The 20,980-nt window shown below is 46.1% G+C and overlaps 1 protein-coding gene and 1 long non-coding RNA gene across 3 annotated transcripts in view; one reads left to right on the top strand and one right to left on the bottom strand.

Annotated features, from left to right (window-relative positions):
* Positions 1-66: 66 nt before the first annotated feature.
* grm3 (glutamate receptor, metabotropic 3) overlaps positions 67-20,980 on the bottom strand; it is a 32,229-nt gene continuing 11,315 nt past the window's right edge. The window contains 5 exon segments of the mRNA XM_076993396.1: positions 67-2,435; positions 7,848-8,025; positions 9,430-10,505; positions 18,763-19,126; positions 19,128-19,646. Of these exon segments, the coding sequence (XP_076849511.1) occupies positions 2,359-2,435; positions 7,848-8,025; positions 9,430-10,505; positions 18,763-19,126; positions 19,128-19,646 (2,214 nt within the window). The 3' untranslated portion in view covers positions 67-2,358.
* Positions 5,479-9,545, top strand: LOC143497774 (uncharacterized). 2 transcript variants are annotated; one of them, XR_013125887.1, is made up of 4 exons: positions 5,480-6,104; positions 6,437-6,530; positions 8,799-9,109; positions 9,410-9,545. It is a non-coding gene; the product is annotated as an uncharacterized LOC143497774 (long non-coding RNA). The 2 variants fall into 2 exon arrangements; XR_013125886.1 differs by having other exon boundaries at positions 5,479-6,104; positions 8,799-9,446.

The following is a 20,980-nucleotide window of genomic DNA, read 5'->3' as shown; positions in this document are numbered from 1 at the left end:
TTCACATCCCTCTACACCAAATATACAACAAAATGGAAACACGAACACAGCAGTACAACAGCAGTAAGTTATTATTTATTATGATGTCTTGTCCTTATTGCACACACTGCATCATGGGTACTGATCTATTGCTTTGTGTTCAACCAGAGTTCAAAGTTCAGTGTTGTCCAAGACAACAAGATTGTTAACATTACGGGACACTGTTCAAACACTGTTTTAAAACTGGGAGCATACAGATAAACAGAAGGCCCCCCCAGTGCATCATATTAACCCCCACACAGCACCCCCCCCCCCCCCCCACACACCTTTTACCAAAAATCTCCAGATCATGCCAACGAGAGGAGCATTGCTTGTGACTAACCATCATCAAACATGAACCAAAAACATCTGTTTAGAATCATGCGGAATATGCCAGCACGCCGATTACAGTGCAAGTCTAATTTACGGAGAATTCTCAGCCCCTGCTCCTGTCGGGGGGTATCTGCAGGGGCTGAACACCACCTGGGGGGGTGGGGGTGGGGGTGGATACGCTCTGATTGCTGTCTCTGAACAGCCTGCAGTTGGCTTCCTCTTTCTGAAACACCTCTCTAAGCCCTTCAGATAAAGCAGCTTCACTCTGGCTCTCCTCCTGTGCCTCATCTGCTCAAAAGCATTCCTGAGGAGGCTGTGGAGAACCACTGTCCCCTAGCAACCCACTGGGGGAGGGGGGGTAGTCAGTCAGCCGCACACTTTTGGAGTCTGATATATAAAAGCTCTCCACAAAGCGGCCCCAGACTGCAGTGCACTGCTGAGCGTGGGGTGAAGGAAAAGGTGCAGTGTGACTTTAGAGGGCAGACGCTGCTCGAAATAATCTACTGCTGTCTCCGCTTCCTCACGTCCTCCTCTTCCTTCCCCTTTAAATGTTAACTGTCTTTCTCCGTCTGCACGCTGGTCCGGCTTTCACTCACCTTAGCGTCTCGCGTGGCACGGAGTGGCATTTAGGGCGCATCGTAAAAGCATCGTGGATTTACAGCGGGAGATGCGGAACGGTGCGTGTGTAGCCACGTGCGTCCATGTGAGCCTAAACGCAGGAACGACTAGTTGAGTAACAACTCACTCGCTTGTTTCTGAACCGTCCTATCAGAAAACCATTTGTCCTGTTGAACAGGTAGTTACCGTTTCCATAACCATTATAAAACACAACCGGGTACATTCTGCTGTGCATACACACTTTCTTATCCTCTTTGTTGACATGCAGTGGTATGTGTTCACTGGCACAACAGTAAATAATGGATGTAACGTATCTGGGCCACTGTTCCACACTGTGTGTGCGTCAATCCATTAAAAAAATGGGAAAACCTAAAATGATTTCCACTTGACAACCAAATAACCCGCCTTGATCAGACATCACAACTGCCTATGGATAAATATACGAACAGCTGAACAAGCCCTAAACCAGTGACATGACTACAAATTGATCAATGTGTTAAATAAAATTAACCCCCACCTCATCCCAAAGCACAAAGCACACCAGAACGTAGAAATGTAAAAAATACCTAGATGTAAAAAAGATCTCAAACAGCTCAATCTGCTCCTTGCCTCAGGGTCTCGAGGAAGCTTTGAGATGACACAACTGAACACAGGATAAGGCACGAAGAGCCATTAAACAATGGATCACAACTTCCCCCACACCTGCCTTGTCTTTACATCCATCACAAATACGTGACGTCGGTGTAAAGTGTGGGGTAGGGGTGTAGGGGTAGGTGTGTGGGGGGATTGGGCTACGTGTGTGCTTTGTGAGAAGCAGTTTATGGTATGCAATAGCAGATGATATGAACGCCTACTACAGCAAGTCTGTGCTTGTAATGAGACGGTAGTCGAGTCCACCCAGTCCACCCAGCACCTACACCCTCTGTACAGATACATCGCTCTCTCTACCACGGTCAACTTGTGCTGCTAAAACCATCAGTAAGATTATGTACAAAATATACAACATAGAAATACATACATTATAGATTATTACAATGAGGCCTACAAAAGGAAACGCCCAGGGTTTGTCCAGTATTGCAGGCATTGCCACTATATCAGTCACCATTTCCCTAGGTCAAAAAATTTGTTGTATTATAACCGTGCTCACATTTCATGGTCGTTTACAACAGACATAATAAAGCTATCAAAAAACAAAAGTCTCCAAAATCACTCTAGAAATTTTTTTTTGTTCTTTTGTTTCTCTACAACAATATCAGTTATGTACAAGCCCTAGAAAATAATTTAATAATAATACACACTTTCTACACACTGTAGATGGGCGTAGTTCCTGGGCGGAGCACAATGTGTGCTGATTGGCTAACAGTCGCTAAAGAGCAGTTGGAGGTGGGGTCACAGAGAGGAAGTAGTGGAGTCGACGATCTCTCTCCCGTTGCACACGGTCGGGACAAAGTGGGCGCTCACAGAAGCTGAGAAGAGGAAGAGAGAAAAAGAGAAAATAAGTGAGATTAATTGAAAACATGCTACAAAATGTTGGATTAGTTCCCTGTCTACAAACAAACAGAAAAGAGACATTTCAGAGAGTTAACAGGCCCCTTCCCATCCCTTCAAACTTCTTTTGTTTGCAGTGCCTATCATGTTATTTATCAGAGAGAAATATAAACAAAGATTAAGCTGTTTAGGGTGTTTGTCTCTGTGCTCATGCGTTAACCATTGGAGCCAAAGTGTTGGGCTGTGTTTCAAAGGGTTTGACATCCTGCAACAGGAGGCCTGTTCTCCTCTCTGCTACTCGCAATACACCACCGCATCAGGCATCAACACTGACACGGAGATCATGCCATGGGTGACAGATCAAATATGACTAGTCACTACAGACCTACACACTACTTATGTAATGAAAGTACAGTCTATTTAATATATTAAATACTTATATACTGAGAATATGGTCTGTTTAATAGCTTAAATACTTATGAGAGTATGGTCTATTTGATATCTTAAATATGGTCTGTTTAATATCAGTTCTTCTGTTTGTTTTTGTGCTCTTTTTCAAACACATCTCTTCTATTTACCACTGATTGTGTGATGCTGTAGTGGAATATTTTATTAGTGATCAAAAAGGAAGGCCTGGTGAGAAATTAGAATAGCGTGAAAATACTCAAAATACAAAGTTGGCCTTGAAGTCACTAGCCTTGGTAGAACCAGCGATGATGGATAGAACCACTAATACACAAAACAATAATGATAAAGGCAAACAACAAATGGAAACAGATACAAAATTAAATTACAGTGAGGAAATAGTATTTGAATCATGGAGATGTCTGAAATTTTCTTCTTAGGTGCATATGCACTCAGAGACATAATGTACAAAAATATCTGGAAATCACATTGTATGATTTTTAAATAATTTTTTTGTTTTTCTGCTGCAAATAAGTATTTAAACACTTGAAAAAATCAATGTTAATATTTGGTACAGTAGCCTTTGTTTGCAATTACAGAGGTCAAACGTTTCCTGTAGTTTTTCACCAGGTTTGCACACATTGCAGCAGGGATTTTGGCCCGTTCCCCCACACAGATCTTCTCCAGATCAGTCAGGTTTCTGGGCTGTCGCTGAGAAACACGGAGTTTGAGCTCCCGCCAAAGATTTTCTATAGGGTTTAGGTCTGGAGACCGGCTAGGCCACTCCAGAACCTTGATATGCTTATTATGGAGCCACTCGTTGGTTATCCTGGCTGTGTGCTTTGGGTCATTGTCATGTTGAAAGACCCAGCCATTACCCATCTTCAATGCTCCAACTGAGGGAAGGAGGTATCTCACAATACATGGCCCCGGTCATCCTCTCCTCAATACAGTGCAGTCGTCCTGTACCATGTGCACAAAAACACCCCCAAAGCATGATGTTTCCACCCCCATACTTCACAGTAGGTATGGTGTTTTTGGGATGGTACTCAACATTCTTTGTCCTCCAAACACGGCGAGTGGAATTAAGACCAAAAAGTTCTATTTTGGTCTCATCTGACCAGAAAACTTTCTCCCATGACTCTTCTGAATCATCCAAATGGTCATGGTCAAACTTAAGATGGGCCTGGACATGTGCTGATTTAAGCAGTGGAACCTTCTGTGCCATGCATGACTTTAAACTATGACATCTTAGGGCGTACTCACACTAGGCACGGTTTGCTGGATCCGTGCTGGGGCCCGGTTATCCCCCCTCCCCACTCCCCCTCTGGCCTGCACTCACACTCGCTTCAGCAACCCGGCCCGAGCACGCTTACGTCATCACAACGCCGCTTTATTTGGAAAAAAAGCGCGCTCGCACAACACTATAGAGCTCATGATTCTCTTTTTATTGTATTTTTGGAGTCGTTTTGGGAGTGCAGAAACACGGTGCAAGCACAGATTTATCAATAATTTAACACAACGATTGTCTGCTAATCGCTTTGCCGCTATGACTGTTTAACGTGAGCGTCGCATCACTGACGTTATGTTTGAGTTCCAGCGAAATGAACCAATCACACGAGGCACCAAGCGGGCCCGGGCACGGATAGCGCTCACACTAGAAGCGAACCGTGCCCGAGTCCACATGAATCGTGCCCTGGCCCACCTCTTCAAAGCGGGCCCGAGCACGGTTAACTGATCCGGGCCCGGGCACGGTTGGAGCGCTCACACTAGCCAAACGAACCGTGCTTCGGCAGGCAATCGTGCCCGGGCCCGGATCGCAGAGCCTAGTGTGAGTACGCCCTTAGTGTATTACCCACAGTAACCTTAGAAACAGTGGTGCCAGCTCTCTTCAGGTCATTGACCAGTTCCTCCCGTGTAGTTCTGGGCTGGTTCCTCACCTATCTTAGGATCATTGCTATGCCACGTGAGATCTTGCATGGAGCCCCAGTCCAAGGGAGACTGACAGTCATATTTAGCTTTTTCCATTTTCTAATAATTGCACCAACAGTTGATCTTTTTTCACCAAGCTGCTTGGCAATTGTCCCGTAGCTCTTTCCAGCCTTGTGGAGGTCTACAATGTTGTATCTGGTGTCTTTTGACAGCTCTTTGGTCTTAGCCATGTTAGTAGTTGGACTATTACTGATTGTGTGGAGTGGACAGGTGTCTTTATGCAACTAATGACCTCAAACAGGTGCTTCTGATTTAGATTAATAAGTGGAGTGGAGGTTAACTTTTTAGAGGTAGACTAATAGGTCTTTGAGGGCCAGAATTTTTGCTGATTGGCAGGTGTTCAAATACCTATTTGCAGCAGTAACACAAATAAATTATAAAAAAATCATACATTGGGATTTCCGGATTTTTTTTTTACGATATTTCTCACAGTGGACCTGCACCTACGATGAAAATTTCAGCCCTCTCCATGATTTCTAAATGGGAAAACTCGCAGGGTGTTCAAATACTTATTTTCCTCACTGTATATATATATATATATATATATATATATATATATATATATATATATATATATATATATATATATATATTGATATCTATTCACCTTAATAAAACCTAGTGCTTAAAAACCTTCAAAGATCCATGCTTGTTTGCTCTTTATTGAGTTCTCATCAAGATTCAATACTATCCAGCAACGCTTTGTAACGGTTACAGCTACGCTGTGCCTTTAAGGGAGAGATAACTCTTGTTCATAGGGGGTGTGTCTTCGGGGAGGATCCTGAAGAGAGAGAGTGAGATATAGTAGAAGTCCCGGGGAAGAAGACGGTATGCTTGTACAACGGCTTTAGTCCGTACCTTCCTATATCTGTATTAGTGGACTCTCTATTACTACAGTAACACTGTTGTGAGGCTCAACGCTGTTTCATCCTTTTATGTGTAATTGGGTAACAGCCGTGTGACCTGGCTTCGTATGGTCCGTGTAGCCAATAAACCCTCATGCTGCCCACCTCCGAGTGTATGGTGTCCTGAATGCTGACGGCTAATGCTACACCACACGACTTCCAGGCCTGGAGTTTCATGTTTTCCCCGCACTGAGGGTGAGAGTGTTACAGCTTATTTGCTGAGACATTCTTCTCCGACCTTAAGGCAGATCTGAGTATTGTTGTCGGGTCAGTACCAGACCTCCTGTGCTGTTCTCCCATGGGCTTCCTGCAGGGCTGTGTGCTGATTGCCACAGCAATCATGAGGTGAGGATCAGGTTTGTGGATGACTCTGTTATTGCGAGTCTCTTCCAGGGTGTGAAGGTGGAGGGTGAGACTGTGTCTTGTAGGGATCGGTTCTTTATGCAAAGGTAGATGTAGATAAAAGAGCAGAAGGTGTTCAGCTACTTATGTTCACACTGTAACTAGGGACACCAACACTGAAATAGTAACCTAGGGCATTGAAAATAAAATAAACTGGTAAAATGGTGCAGTAAAGGAACATGAAAGGTTTTAAGGAAAGGTGCTAATATGTACTTTTAATGTTTTTGTGTATTTTAGTTTTATAAAACTAGTTGACTATTTGAACTCTCTTTCAGTTTGGTTTGGCAGCCTCAACATGCCCAACAAAAGTAGATACACAAATACATCAAACCAGGATGAGGCGGCCACAGGTGATGGAGGGCAGGGCAGGTATGATCCTGTCTATTATGGCTGCACCAACACGGAGAGTGCCCAACCTACAAGGCTACGTGAATCAAACACTACAATATGAAAATTGAGTTAAAGTAATCGATGGGATGTATTTACTAGCAGCACTACAAACATGCATAAAGAGTAGAGGAAATGTAACAGCTAGATATACATAGACAGAACACAACCCAACCACTAAATACGTTCACAGGAACCAAGATAAACATATAGCTTTTCTAAACTAGAGAATATATAAGTAGGTCAAGGATTAACTTTAACAGGGAAGGCAGTACACAAAAACAGGATTTGAAAAATGCTAATCACAAGAACAAACTAGAAATATATGCAGCAGCACTGCAAGCATTCAAAGAATAGACATTAACTCACTACCTAAACTTAGGAGGACAGAGACTATACACAAGACATAAACCAACCCTTGTAAACAAGGGACAGCTGAAATTAATAATCAGAAGGAAAAACAGGTGGAAGTCAAAACAAAGACAAGCAAAGGTGTAGTAAAGGGATGCAAAAGCAAAACTGACAGATGGGGGCGGAGCCAGGTATGACAGCCTAGAAATAGGCCAGTGGAGTTATAGGCGTGGCCCTGTAGGAGGAGTTTGAATTACTGCCAAATAGTCAGTGCTTTAGCGAGTTATAGGCGTGGCCCTGTAGGAGGAGTCTGACTTACTGCCCAATAGTTAGTGCTTTAGTGCTTCAAGGGAAAACCAAGAGGTTTAGAAACGCATTTATTCTATTGGCCATAAAAGCGCTTAACTCTCCACTAGAATAGTTGAATGCAATGGTACAGGGGTTCTTGACACTTTGTCACTTATATGATTCTTAATATGTTTAAATGTATCCATGTATTTGTATCGCTTTGTTTTATGTCATGTAGCCATGTTGTTTTGAGATTTTGTTTTAAAATTATGCTCATACAGATTTTATGTTTCCTTGGGGACAATAGAAACCACTTAACACTGAAGCTTACCAGCTAGAAAGCTAATCATATAAAACCAAAATTAATGTTTTAAAAATCCATGTAAATCCTCTTTTATAATTGGCACAACCACCTGATGACCAGAAAAGGCAGAATAATCTCTCACAGCATGTTAGTTTGTTCCTGCAAAGTCACCCTCTCTGAAACCAAGAAATTCGCTCGAAAACTATCCACATCAAATTGTCAGTATGTCTGTGTAAAAAAAAATGATGGACTGGGCTCTTCTTTAAGCTTCTCTGCCAGATTTTACAGTCTCTCTGTGCAATGAAGGCTACACTTCACAGGGTGAGTGTTGCTGTCAGCGCATGACAGGGTCTCACCGTGTGAGGCGTAGGCTGTGGCCGCACCGCTGACACTGAAGCGGTTGAGGTTCAGCCGGTGGCTGGTCACGTTCTTCTGGGGCTGGAACATGATGATATGAACCTTAGGAGCGAACATGCAGCCCAGCACCACAAAACCGCTCAGACTCACCGATATACACATGGTGGTGGTCTGGACCTGGGCAGGGGCAGAGGGGGCAGCAGGGGGCAGGAGGAGGGGGAGAGATGGAGAGAACAGAAGAAAGAGGAGGGGTAGAAGGAGGATAGAGAGAGAAAGAGAGATAGTGTAAACAGCTCATTTACTCAATACTTCAGTCACCTCCATGGATACTTACAGGCATGCTGATGATGGAACGCTGTTGGTTAAAGTATCATAGAGAGAGCAGCATTTAACAATGAGTGGAGTCAAGGGAACACGTGGGATAATTGCGATGGCAGTTAGCGCATTGGCTGCATAAATAATGTTTGATTAGACGCTATTTGGACATCTTCCATTAAGAGGCTAATCTTCCCCACTCGAGATCTAGATGTGTTCTCTTTCAGAGGCGCCCTGCCGTGCGGTTCCCTACTGGGAGTGGAGCATTGAACAGAACAAGAACAGATAGAAAACTAAACTGGATAGGAATTTTCTCCTCAGGGCAGCTGTATCTTGAGTGAGAACACAGGAATCCTCCAGCAAAGCTAATGAAATAGCACAGAGTGCTTTGGCCACGAAAGGGATAAACCACACAGTAAAGTCTGTTTTAATTGGTCCTGTCTATGAAGGACATTGGATATGCAGATGAACAAAGACCAGACAATAGTTCCTAATGATCGTTCTTGCCCTCTAGTTGTCAATGGCACTTCTTATGTAGTCTAGCCAGCATGAGAAATTTACAAGTCTGTGTCGTCTGTCTGTCTCTTTTCCTGTCTGATCTGTACCTCCTCTAAAGATGCTCAATCTTTCTACAGGAATCAGCACTCTGTTAAAAGCTGCCTCAGAGGACCAGACCCTCTCAAACGCACAAGCACCCTTCCCCACATCATTAACTGGCCTTGGAAGCTCTGTACAGAGCATATGGAGAAAAGCTCCACTCTCCTGACCCAGGCTACATGTCTGCAGCAGTGGTGTGTGTCGTGAGGGACTGTGTGTAGCGTGAGGGAGTGTGTGTGTCGAGGATTCTTGACTGCGTATGCAGTACATGCAGGCCAGGACCGGACTAATCACATTTCACCGCTGCGAGGGATAATCCACGACTAATTCTGCTGGAAAAGATGCTGAGGTTTGTTGCTTGCGGTACACTGATGCCTGAGGCTTGACCCAGTCGTTGCAAAGGGCTGACCGATTATGTGCCATGTTTATTATGGATTTCACTTAGCTTTTTTCTTTTATTCTTGTATATCCTGGGACTTTGTATTATGCATATCTTACACGACAGCCGGCAACTCTGTATCTGGGGAGTTTCAATTGCTGGGTGATTTCAACATCACTGTTAATTTGACTTTTTCTTTTTTTTTTTTTACTCAGTTCACTTTAACTTTGTTCAGTAGCAATTCATTCAGGGCGACCCTTCCCTTCCCAGCATCCTTTGCGGGGACATACCCTGTAGTCGCTGGAGGTGACGTAGAAGATGGGCAGGAATGCCAGCCAGATGATGCAGGTGGTGTACATGGTGAAGCCGATGAACTTGGCCTCGTTGAAGTTCTCTGGGCACTTGCGCGTCTTGAAGGCGTAGACGGTGCAGAGCACCACCAGCACCACGTCGTAGCTGAGAGACAGCAGCATGCTGGAGTCGCGCACGTTGCACTTCAGCACCACCGTCTGCCGTCGCTCGGGCAGCGTGAAGCGCCGCGTGCCCGGAACCTCCAGCAGCAGCCAGGTGGAGGCCAGCAGCAGCTGCACGGACACCAGCGCAAGGCAGATGAAGACCTGCGAGGCCGGGCTGATGAAGCGGGGCGGCCGCACGCCGGCCTCCTTCACCCCGCCGAAGATGCGGGCGATGCGGCTGGTCTTGGTGAGCAGCGCCGAGTAGCACACGGCGAAGGAGGAGCCCAGGCCCAGGCGGCGAAGGGCGCAGACGGCCGGTGAGGGCTTGGCGATGAACACGAACGTCATGGAGTAGGACATGAGCACGCCCAGCAGCAGGATATAGCACAGCTCCCGGCCCGAGGCCTTCACCAGCGGCGTGTCGTTGTGGCGAACGAAGACACCGAAGACCAGCGAGGTGCAAATGAATCCCACGCAGGCAACCGAGACGGGACCGATGGCCCACGCGTCCTCCCACATGATGTAGTCCTCGGGCAGGTCGTAGCAGCCGCTCAGGTCGCGGCGAGGCCACTGGCCCGGGGCGCAGGGGGCGCAGGTGAATTCGTCGGGCAGGTACTCGTACGGCTCACAGGGCGTGCAGATCCAGCAGCAGTACTCGCCAGCCTGCATCTTCTTCATCTCGTTGGGGGCGCACGGGTCGCTGCACTGTGAGGTGGGCACGCCCCCGCCCCGCGGCCACCCCACCAGAAACTCGTTGAGGGAGAGCGTCTCCGCCCACTCGCCCACCTGGATGTAACTGTACCTGTCGCCACCTGGCAAACGCTGGTAGTTGAAGATGTTGTAGCGGCCCATGCCGTCCCCATACTGGTCGAACTTGACTACGTTTTCTGAGCCCGGAGGAGAGAATGGAGCTAGAGAGCGAGAGAGAGAGAGAGAGAGAGAGAGAGAGAGAGGAAAAAAGAGACAGGGAAAAAGAGAGAGTGAGAGAGAGAGAGAGAGAGAGAGACAGAGGGAACGAAAGAGAAGAACCGATGATGTTCATACACTGCTTGAACGGTCGTCTTCTGTAAAAAGTTACGAACTAATAATTAACTTAATTAAATAGCCAATTAAGTGAGACAGAGAGGAATGTGAATTTAGCCTTTGAGAAACAGAACTCTGAACATTTGCTCCTGACTAACAGTAATAAAAAAGTCCACATCTAGTTCTGAGAGTGACGCTGTGGTAGTGACTACAGTTACAGCTGGTGCATGCTTCAACATGGCTGCAGGCACACAAAGCAATTACACAGGAGGCTGTTAAATCCATAGGGGGGCATCATGAACCTTCACAAAAATAGATTCTTAACAAAATGGCAGTGTACTGAAATAGAACTACAAAGAACACTATTAATGTGGGAAAGGCGTTTCATGCATGTTGTGCTTGCTGGGTACTTTACGGTTTATGTGCTGTCTAAGTCCCGCCTTTGTGCAATTGCTGGGCGGAGCCAATTAAGCACAGCCAATCAGGTCCATTAACCAGACTATTGACATTTCAATTTCAGTCTCCCTGTGTGGAGGGATGAGGTGGCCACGGATTGCACCCTCTTAAAGATGGAATCACGTCTGTTTTTCAGTGTGGCCTTCAGAATGAAGCCAGAGACAAGGGAAGTCATGGTGAAACTTCAGGTGAATGATAATGAAGGTTCAAAGAGGATTCCCTTCACACATGCCATAGTGTGAGGAACGTGGGCACCCCAACAGTCAACGCCCGCGACGGTCCACGTGTGATTTATCACTCGCACTGGAATTACTCCAAGGTACTCTGAGAACTCTGCTGGGAGTGATGAGTCGTCAGATATGGAAGGGAGGTTAGGCGTTATGAACCCCATCAATCATGGAGATAACGTCAACGTCAGCATTGGTGTGCATGCACACACACACACACACACACACACACACACACACAGTCCCAGACACATGTGAGGTGCACTGGAATACAGGAATACTGACATTTGAGTGCTTCATCTAGCTGAAGATCAAATTAACCTTTAGTGGCCTGCAGTTCATCTGTTCATTTCCCCATTTAATATCATCAACACTTATAATTAATAATCTCCATACTCAGAAGACACTGCATGCACCCTAAGATTAAGTAATCAGCATCTGGTAACAGGATAATTAACCACAATATAATTACTTGTGATAAACAAAATTGCAGTTAATCAGCTTGCATTGAATCAACAGGGGACATGACTAACATATCATAAAACAACAAAACCTTTAAAAAAGATTTGAAGACAAAATGAAGAGGATTAACCAACCTTTCCTCCTGAACAATACTCTAAGTGATTAAAGCATTAGGTGTATCCCAATCTATTAGTCCTCTTAGTGGGGCCAGTATGTCAGATCCCACTGTGATTTAAAGGGTGTTCTAGGCATTGATCTGAGTGGCACTGAAGGAACTGTAAACCTTCTCTCCATTAGGACAGAAGTTGTTTGGGAAGAAAAAAAGGAACAAAATCCTTCAGAGTTAGGAGGTGATCAGCCCACTATTCCTTAGGAGATCAGGGAGAGTTTTGGTCTTCTGAAGCCAACCAAAGGAACAGAGGAAAGACACAGAAACAGAGAGAGAATAATGTCACATAATTGTATGTTCATTTAAACGTCAGGTGATATTGAAGGGTTACTCTGGTGTATATACTAACTGTGCCACCCCCCCCCCCCCCCCCCCCCCATATACACAGAAATAGATGAGTCAAACACTTTTAAGCCTTTCAGAAGTTTCTGTCCATATTGTTCCTGTGTGCCGTTACTTCTACACAGTCATAATTGTCATAAATCTCTTCCTGTCACTGCCCCCCCCCATACTGAGAATTGTTAGACAGCTACACTTTAAACTCCTGTGACTCCATGGTGACACGGTGCCCTGTTGCCTGTCAGTCCTGTCATGCGGAAACGAAGCTTGTGCGATCTGGGTGACTCAGGTGCCACAGCACCTACCAGTGCAGGAGCAGACCTCTGAAGAACAGGCTAACAGGAGCCTCTGTCTACCTCACACTCATCCTGTCAGCTGACAGGTCCTCTTCAGACCCGATGGCCTCTATCCACACACACACACACACACACACACACCCCACACACACACACACACCACACCCACACACACACACCACACACACACACACCACACACACACACACCACACACACACACACACACACACACACACACACACACACACCTCATGCACATTCACACAGATACACCTACACACAGGGTGCGTATAAAAGACATATATGTCTGGACATACAGACACAGAGCTGGGCTATTCCACAATATGGCATTTTGGATTCTATTTCTGTGTGTTTTGGTTCAATCTGTGAGCCAGGTCTGCTCCTTGAGGGAGGGGGAGAAGGGGGTGGTCCTCTGGATTGATGTGTCCCGTTGAGGAGATCCTTGAGCAAATGTGTGCCGGTGTTTAATTATGACTTAAATACGTGTGTTCACCACTGGGTTTCTGGAAGTATTATTTCCCTCACGTTGTGTTGCGTAATTGTAGTGAAGGACATCTCAGGACACACACACACACACACACACAGAGTTAGTTTACATTTATACCCATTCACATCAGTTTTCCTCAACCACTCCTAACTTCATCCATTTATCAATCTGTACTTGTTTATACTGTTCTTTAATATTCTTTTCAACACTTTATCTCACACAGTCTACATTATAACTAAAACATTGCTTTACTCTTACAGCCAACTTTAATATAGACAAAACTTTCCTGACGTGTCAGACTTAATGCAGTCTGGAGCTCCATACACCAAATGTTCACTTTATTAGACACATTTATAGGCAACCGGTCCTGTTCAATGAGTTCAAAAGGTCTTAGGAATACGCAGAATTATTATAACCCATCTCAATATCTGGACATTTAAGCTTTGTTTATAGCAGCTTCTCTGCAGTTTATAGCAGCTCCTCTCATTAATAATGTGTTTAAACCAAGAGCAGGTGGTTGGATGTATGTAGACTGCGTGCCTGCTTCTGAAATATGGCCATAAAGTAGGTGCACGTAAGAAAGTGAAATCTCATAATAAATGTGCATAATCTGAGCCAGTACACAAACATGCATTCTTTGTGTGGGATGAAGCCGTGATGTTTACAGTGTGAGCTCAGTCCAGTCTGTCAGGGGGAAGCTGAATGTACCAGTCAGGGTCTGGGATGGGATTAGAATCCCATATAGTCAACCAATCACTGTTAACCACATCTGACGTGATCTGACAACACAAACCAATTTGTGTCTATTAGCTAATCCCAAACCTACACCTCTGAGATGTTCAACACAGGATGAACTAATGAAAGGCACAATGAATTAGGCAGCACTGGCTAGGTTGTCCAAGCTGATGAAAACAAATGTAGCTTGCAGCCAATAAAAGCCAGCCAGGGTTATATGGTTATCTCTTTATAAGATGTCATTAGTTGATTAGTATCCATAAATGAAAGTATTCATAAATGAAAGCCACTTCTGTCATAGACCATGGTCTTGGCTCTTCAAGCCACAGTTTCAGAATCTTAATCGTTGCTTTATATGGGGAAAATGATCAATCCGTTATCACATGCAGGGAACGTACGTACACGTATGTCCTCATTAGCTATTGACTGGTTTGTGGCATTACAGTAAGAGGAAGACACACTGTTGCACACACTCTATGTAGTCTAATTTAAATAAGAAAGACCTGGTAGCTCACACTAAGAATACAATATAGAGATTATTCAGAATGGAGATTACGCCCAGGACTGTTTAACTAATTGAACAGCACAACAACAAATAGAAAATCCTTTCATTTAAATTCAGGTGTAGCTGTATATCATATGTGAATAAAAAAAAGAATGTCTCTGTGTGTGTTTGTTTGCATGTGTGTGTGTGTGTGTGTGTGTGTGTGTGTGTCTGTGTGTCTGTGTATGTGTGTGTGTGTGTGTTTGCGTGCGTGTGTGGCGTATAAGCGGAATGGTGGCTGTATCATCTCAAGCTTTTTGGCTCAGCATTGCCTGAGGGGACTTTAATACACACACACACACACACACACACACACACACACACACACACACACACACACACACACACACACACACACACATTTTTGAGAATTTATGTGAATGTGAATTTATCTGGATTTTATTTTATTTTATATATTTTTGTGTATATGAGGGGTTAAGATTCAAGATGTTCTAGGTAATCTGGATTATATTTTTGAGATCACTTATGGTTGTTTGGCTGTGTGTACTGATGTCTGTTGTTGGTGGATGACTGTAAGATTTGTTTCACTGTGTGTGGGCAGTGTGTGTCTGAGATTTTATTGCAGAAAATCAAAAATCAAACTCAAATGTCCCAAATGGCCTGTGTTCAAAAATGTTCTTCTGTGTGTGTGTGTATACGTGTGTGTGTGTGTGTGTGTGTGTGTGTGTTTGTGCCTCTTGCTACATGTGCATAGGCATGTGTTTGCTCAGTAGGCATGGGATCTCTACACTTTGAAGCAGTACATTTCTCTCTCTCTCTCTCTCTCTCTCTCTCTCTCTCTCTCTCGCACTTTCTCTCTGCCTCTCTTTCTCCCTCTTTCCCTGCCTCTTTCTTTTTCCTGTCTCTCTCTCTTTCCCTCTCTCCCCCTCTCTCCTCTCTTTCTCTTTTTCTGTCTCTTTCTCTCTCTCTCTTTCTCTCTCTGCCTCTGTCTTGTCCTCTCTCCCTCTCCCTCCCTCTCTCTCTCTCTTTTTCTGTGTCTCTTTTAGCAGTAGACAGCACATCCTCCTCTTACTCTATTGGATTACTTCACCAATTGGTGCCATGTGCAGACCCAATTACCATAGCAACGACATGTTGCCACAGTGCATTAGTCTGAGTGAAGAGCATAGCATTGGAGAAATGACAAACTGAGAGCTGGGACATGTTAATACTAGAGACCGTTCTGATGCAACATCTCTCATCAAAACCTTTTGACCATTATATAATGATGCAGTGTTATGCTGGCACTGTGAAAGCATTCAATCATATTCTAATTATCATTTGAAGCTACACTTTCTCTTGCCGTAACCTTACAAAGCACCTAAACGAAACAAATGTATGCATAACAATGTGTGAAAAGAATCTTAGCCCTTCAAGTTTAAGCCTGTCTGCTAAAGTAGACTAGCAAGAAACGGGATTCCTCATCAACTGCTCGATTAGGAGTGGGGGGGTTGGGTGGTGGGGGAGTTTGTGGGATGTGGGGGGGGGGGGGGGGGGGGGGGGTTGGGGGACCTCTGCCTTATGTGCAGAGACCCATGATGTGTGAGGTAAACTTCACTACGTTGGCCTTATAGTGGACCACAGAGGGCAAGTAGGTCCTCTTCTCTCTGGGCTGAGAAAGCAAGTGTATTGGTGGCCAGGGAGGTCAAATCTACATTTTAAAGTCAGGTCTAATTCAGTAGTGAGGTGCAGGGATCAAGGTGTTACAGCATATACACAGATGCAAAAGGATCGAGAGAGAGATCTGGCTCCTCCCCATACTTCTTCAGTTTTACACAGGATCTCATTCACGTTTTATTTGCAACAGCAATTAAGGGTTTAACTGTAAACTGTGTTAGGGTTAAGGTTAGCAGGGTTGCAATTACTTACTTTCTGAGGTGTATGCAAGCATACTATCGGTGCCCCCCTCGAACAAAGGTTGTTGACCGGGTGGGTGGCGAACGTAAGATGGACACAAATTAAGTATTATATCTCATCGATTTGGCGCCCCCTCTAGTGCAGCGCCCCTATGCGTCGCATACGCTGCATTCCCCCTTTTTGCGCCACTGAGGGTTAGGATTAGGGTTAGTTAGGATTAGTTAGGGTTAGTTAGGGTTAGTTAGGTTGGGTTAGGGTTAGTTAGGTTTGGTTAGGGTAGCCAACACACAGTCAGGCAAACCTCAGTCTAACACCTTACAAAGGGAGAAAGCCATAGCCTCTACCAAAATGAATAGTCCAGAAATGCAATCAAGAGGATTTTTTCTGGTTTTGCTGGGAGAAGTTTTGAATTTCAGGCACAGTAAAACAGGACAGCAGGGAAGATAATACTGAACTCGTCTCAACACATTTGTGTTAATGTTTAATTCAATGTGCCATAAATTACAATCAAGGAAATGAAACTGATATTTCTGTGTGGTGTCTGGAAGACTTGAGCTCAGAGCATGAATGAAACTCTGACCATGATTAAGACAGGAAGAATCATTGGTGGCCACTTACTCCACCTCCACGTCTTTACTCAACCTCCACGTCTTTACTCCACCTCCAGCCCTTTACTCCACCTCCACCTCTTTACTCCACCTCCAGCACTTTACTCCACCTCCACCTCTTTACTCCACCTCCAGCACTTTACTCCACCTCCACCTCTTTACTCCACCTCCAGCCCTTTACTCCACCTCCACCTCTTTACTCCACCTCCAGCCCTTTACTCCACCTCCACCTCTTTACTCCTCCTCCACCTCTTTACTCCACCTCCAGCACTTTACTCTACCTCAACCTCTTTACACCACCTCCACCTCTTTACTCCACCTCCAGCACTTTACTCCACCTCCACCTCTTTACTCCTCCTCCACCTCTTTACTCCACCTCCACCTCTTTACTCCACCTCCAGCACTTTACTCCACCTCCACCTCTTTACTCCACCTCCAGCCATTTACTCCACCTCCAGCCATTTACTCCACCTTGGCCTCGTTACTCCACTTCCAGCCCTTTACTCCACCTGCCCCTGATATTGTTGGCCTTTGCTCTACTGCTTTCAAACTTCCAAGGTCCACAGTCCCTCTCTAATGTGTCTCCCTCTCTCATGTGTCTCCCTCTCTCAGGTGTCCCCTTCTTTCAGGTGTCTCTCTCTCTCTGGTGTCTCTCTCTCTCATGTGTCTCCCTCTCTCAGGTGTCTCCCTCTCTCAGGTGTCTCTCTCTGTCATGTGTCTCCCTCTCTCTTGTCTCCCTCTCTCATGTGTCTCCCTCTCTCAGGTGTCTCACCTGTCTCACCTGTCTCACCTGCCACCCCATCGCCCCAGACAGCAAACCCCACACGTCTTTGATTTTGTGCTGGAGAAACGAAGATGGTGAATTTCAAAGAGAATCGTCTTCTGCTGACGCATAACCAACCCACTCAACCTCTCTCAGATTGTTTTATCTCACCACGTCTTTCTTTCTTTCCTTCTTTCTCTCTAAAACACAAATACACACACACTATCACACATACATATGCATGAACATGCACACAACTGCACACAAGTCTTTTTCTTATTGCATCAGTTCCCATATTTCTGTCTCTGCACTCATTCCTCACGCCGATCTCTTCGTCTTCCTGTATCACGTCTTCATAACCAGTTTGCAGCTTGCCTTTGTTCCCATGGCTTATTAACTCTTTCACTGCTGCCTTAAGGGAGTTCAGGGTTTTCCATCCCCTCCCTGCTCTGTACCTTGTACCTGTTTGTGTACGCTCACAGATGAGCATGGATAAGCCCATCCTAGACCAAGCATTTTTCCATGGTTTATTTTTACCTGCTCCCGGCACCCTTCACCTGTCAGTCAAAAGCAATCCTCTGGGCGGTGCGTGCCATCAGCCAATGAGCTGTCTAGCTGCCTCTAATTATTCACCTCCGCTCGCATTAAGAACCATCAGGCAACGGGGCATGACATCATCCTTTTAGCACCTCCACACAGGCCTCGGGCGCAGCGACCGGGGCGGGGACAGGGAGAGGAGAGAGGTGGGCGGGGACAGGGAGAGGAGAGTGGTGGGCGGGGACAAGGGGAGGAGAGAGAGGTGGGCGGGAACAGAGAGAGGAGAGTGGTGGGTGGGGACAGGGAGAGGAGAGAGAGGTGGGCGGGGACAGATAGAGGAGAGTGGTGGGTGGGGATAGGTAGAGGAGAGTGGTGGGTGGGGACAGGGAGAGGAGAGTGGTGGGCGGGGACAGGGAGAGGAGAGAGAGGTGGGCGGGGACAGGGAGAGGAGAGAGAGGTGGGCGGGGACAGAGAGAGGAGAGAGAGGTGGGCGGGGACAGAGAGAGGAGAGAGTGGTGGGCGGGGACAGGGAGAGGAGAGAGAGGTGGGCGGGGACAGAGAGAGGAGAGAGAGGTGGGCGGGGACAGAGAGAGGAGAGAGAGGTGGGCGGGGACAGGAGGGTGCTGGGTGGAGTTGCGGTACCTCGGAAGTTGATGTGGAGCAGGAAGTCGCGGTACAGCCTTCGTCCGTCGAGGCTACGCATGGCATCACACAGGCGAGTGGTGTTGGTGCACAGCGCCCTCTGCATGCGGTGCAGGGCATGTGCCATGGCGTACACCGCGTTCACCACGAACATGATCTTCGACTCAGGCTCAAAGTTGCTGTCATCTACTGCCAGGCCCGGGTCGCAGGGTGGCTTCGGGGTTCCTGCCCCACTCACCGCCCCATTCGCCACCCCGCCCAGCGAGCACTGGAACTTCTGCTCCCAGAAGTCTTTGTACCAGGGGTTGCGGTGGTTGTTCAGCGGGTTGAGGTTCTGGAAGTAGTGGTTGAACTCGGGGAGGGGGGTGCGCGGCGAGCTCCAGCGTGACGGCCCCGTCCGCCGTGGCTTCGCTGCCCTTCACGATGCTCTCCTGCGCCCCCCAGCCATCGCTGGCCACCCACAGGAAGGAGGAGTTGAGGCGGGTGGCGGCGGCCAGCAGCTCGCGGGCGTCATCGCTGCGCAGGAACAGCACCACCACGCGGGCCGTGGGCTTCTGGAGCAGCTGCCGCACCACCGCCTCGTACGAGGAGCGCTTGGCGTTGGAGCGGCCCACCTTCTCCGACGTCGCAATGCAGATGTTGCGCAGACGGGCTTCCTGCTCGAAGGCCTCGATGCCCGTCTCGCCATAATCGCCCTCGGATGCCACCGTGGACACGTAGGTCCAGTTGAAGGCGCGCAGGATTTCTGCCATGGCCTTGGCCTGGTAGAAGTCTGGCGGGACAGTGCGAGCGAAGTAGTCATAGCGTGATTTGTCACTGAGCTTCGCGCTGGTGGAGGCGTAGCTGATCTGGGGGATCTGGAAGAGGCGCAACAAGTTGGCAACCTGGGAGGGGAGAGAAAACACACACACACACACACACACACACACACACACACACACACACACACACACACACACACACACACACACACACACTGTATTACAAACCTTCTTGAGACCAATACATCAGTGCCTTGTGAATTAATTATCCAAAGTCCGTGATACATAAAATATTATTTTTTGGTTTCTTAATTGGATCAGTCCATGATAATGCAACTCAGTATGTGCAGGCAGTCCCAGCAGGGGGCGATGGAGAGTGGATGCGTCGCTTTGGTCTGACTCAGCTTGGCTCACACAAATCACACATAACTCACACACAACGCAGCAGGCACAATAGGCTCAGCGGGCATGGTGGCAAAAGATGCCACCACCATACGCTGTGGCGAGACTCCTGCGCGGCAGGACCTTCGATGTCGGTCTGCGTGATGTCCCTGCTGTCAGGCTGTTGTAAATCCATCAGTGCGATCTTTTCATCTCAGAGCCATCAGGCCTCTTCCTTAGCATGGACAGACATGACTGGTCCAGTGTGATTACTGTCTGTGGTGTTAAATAGCTCATGGCACAATAATTATATTTTACTTTGGAGAGTGTAAAATTGACAGCAGTGTTATAGGAGCAGTTTTACATCCTGAACAAACTGATTAATAAAAAGACAAGTGATTGATGCTTTTGGTACCCAGGGAACCCCGCTCTGTCCGGTACCAACCTTGATCCAGTCACCACGGTTTCATTTTGTCACGGTTCCATCCCCCTGTAGTTTGCGTTTATAGTTTTGTGTCTACACATTTGCTTTGGCCATATCTCCCTCAGGTGGGTTTCATGTCTCATTGCCCACATCACCTGGGGGTTGTTATGCTTGTTATTGTTATATTGTCTGTTTCATATGCCTGCATATGTTTATGTGTGGTTTGCGTCGCATGCATGAAACACTTCGGTTGGAGACACGTGTGCCTCGTTTTTCTTGTTCTTGTCAGCAGGTTCTTTGTTCGTGACAAATTTATTATGAGTGTGATTTTAGTTTATTATTATGTGAGCATATGTGTATAGTGACATATTTCATGTTCAAAGAGTTTGAATGTACTTCATTAATTAAAATAATAATTAGTTCTAATTAACATAGTTGTGTTCCTTGTTTTCTGGTATTATTAGTATGTTTTACTTATTAATCACTGGTTTTGCTTAGTTCTGATCTTAGCCTTCACATTTCTTACCGTGATTATAGTTAAATAAATTTATTTATTTATATATATAAATATGGATATGGATAAGGAAATATCCTGTCAATTATTATATATATATTATATAATATACATATACAGATTATGACCAGGAGTATT

Source organism: Brachyhypopomus gauderio, chromosome 2 (genome assembly GCF_052324685.1).
Source record: "Brachyhypopomus gauderio isolate BG-103 chromosome 2, BGAUD_0.2, whole genome shotgun sequence".
NCBI lineage: Eukaryota > Metazoa > Chordata > Actinopteri > Gymnotiformes > Hypopomidae > Brachyhypopomus > Brachyhypopomus gauderio.
Note: the sequence above shows the minus strand (reverse complement) of the source record. Positions and strands in the feature narration are given on the sequence as shown.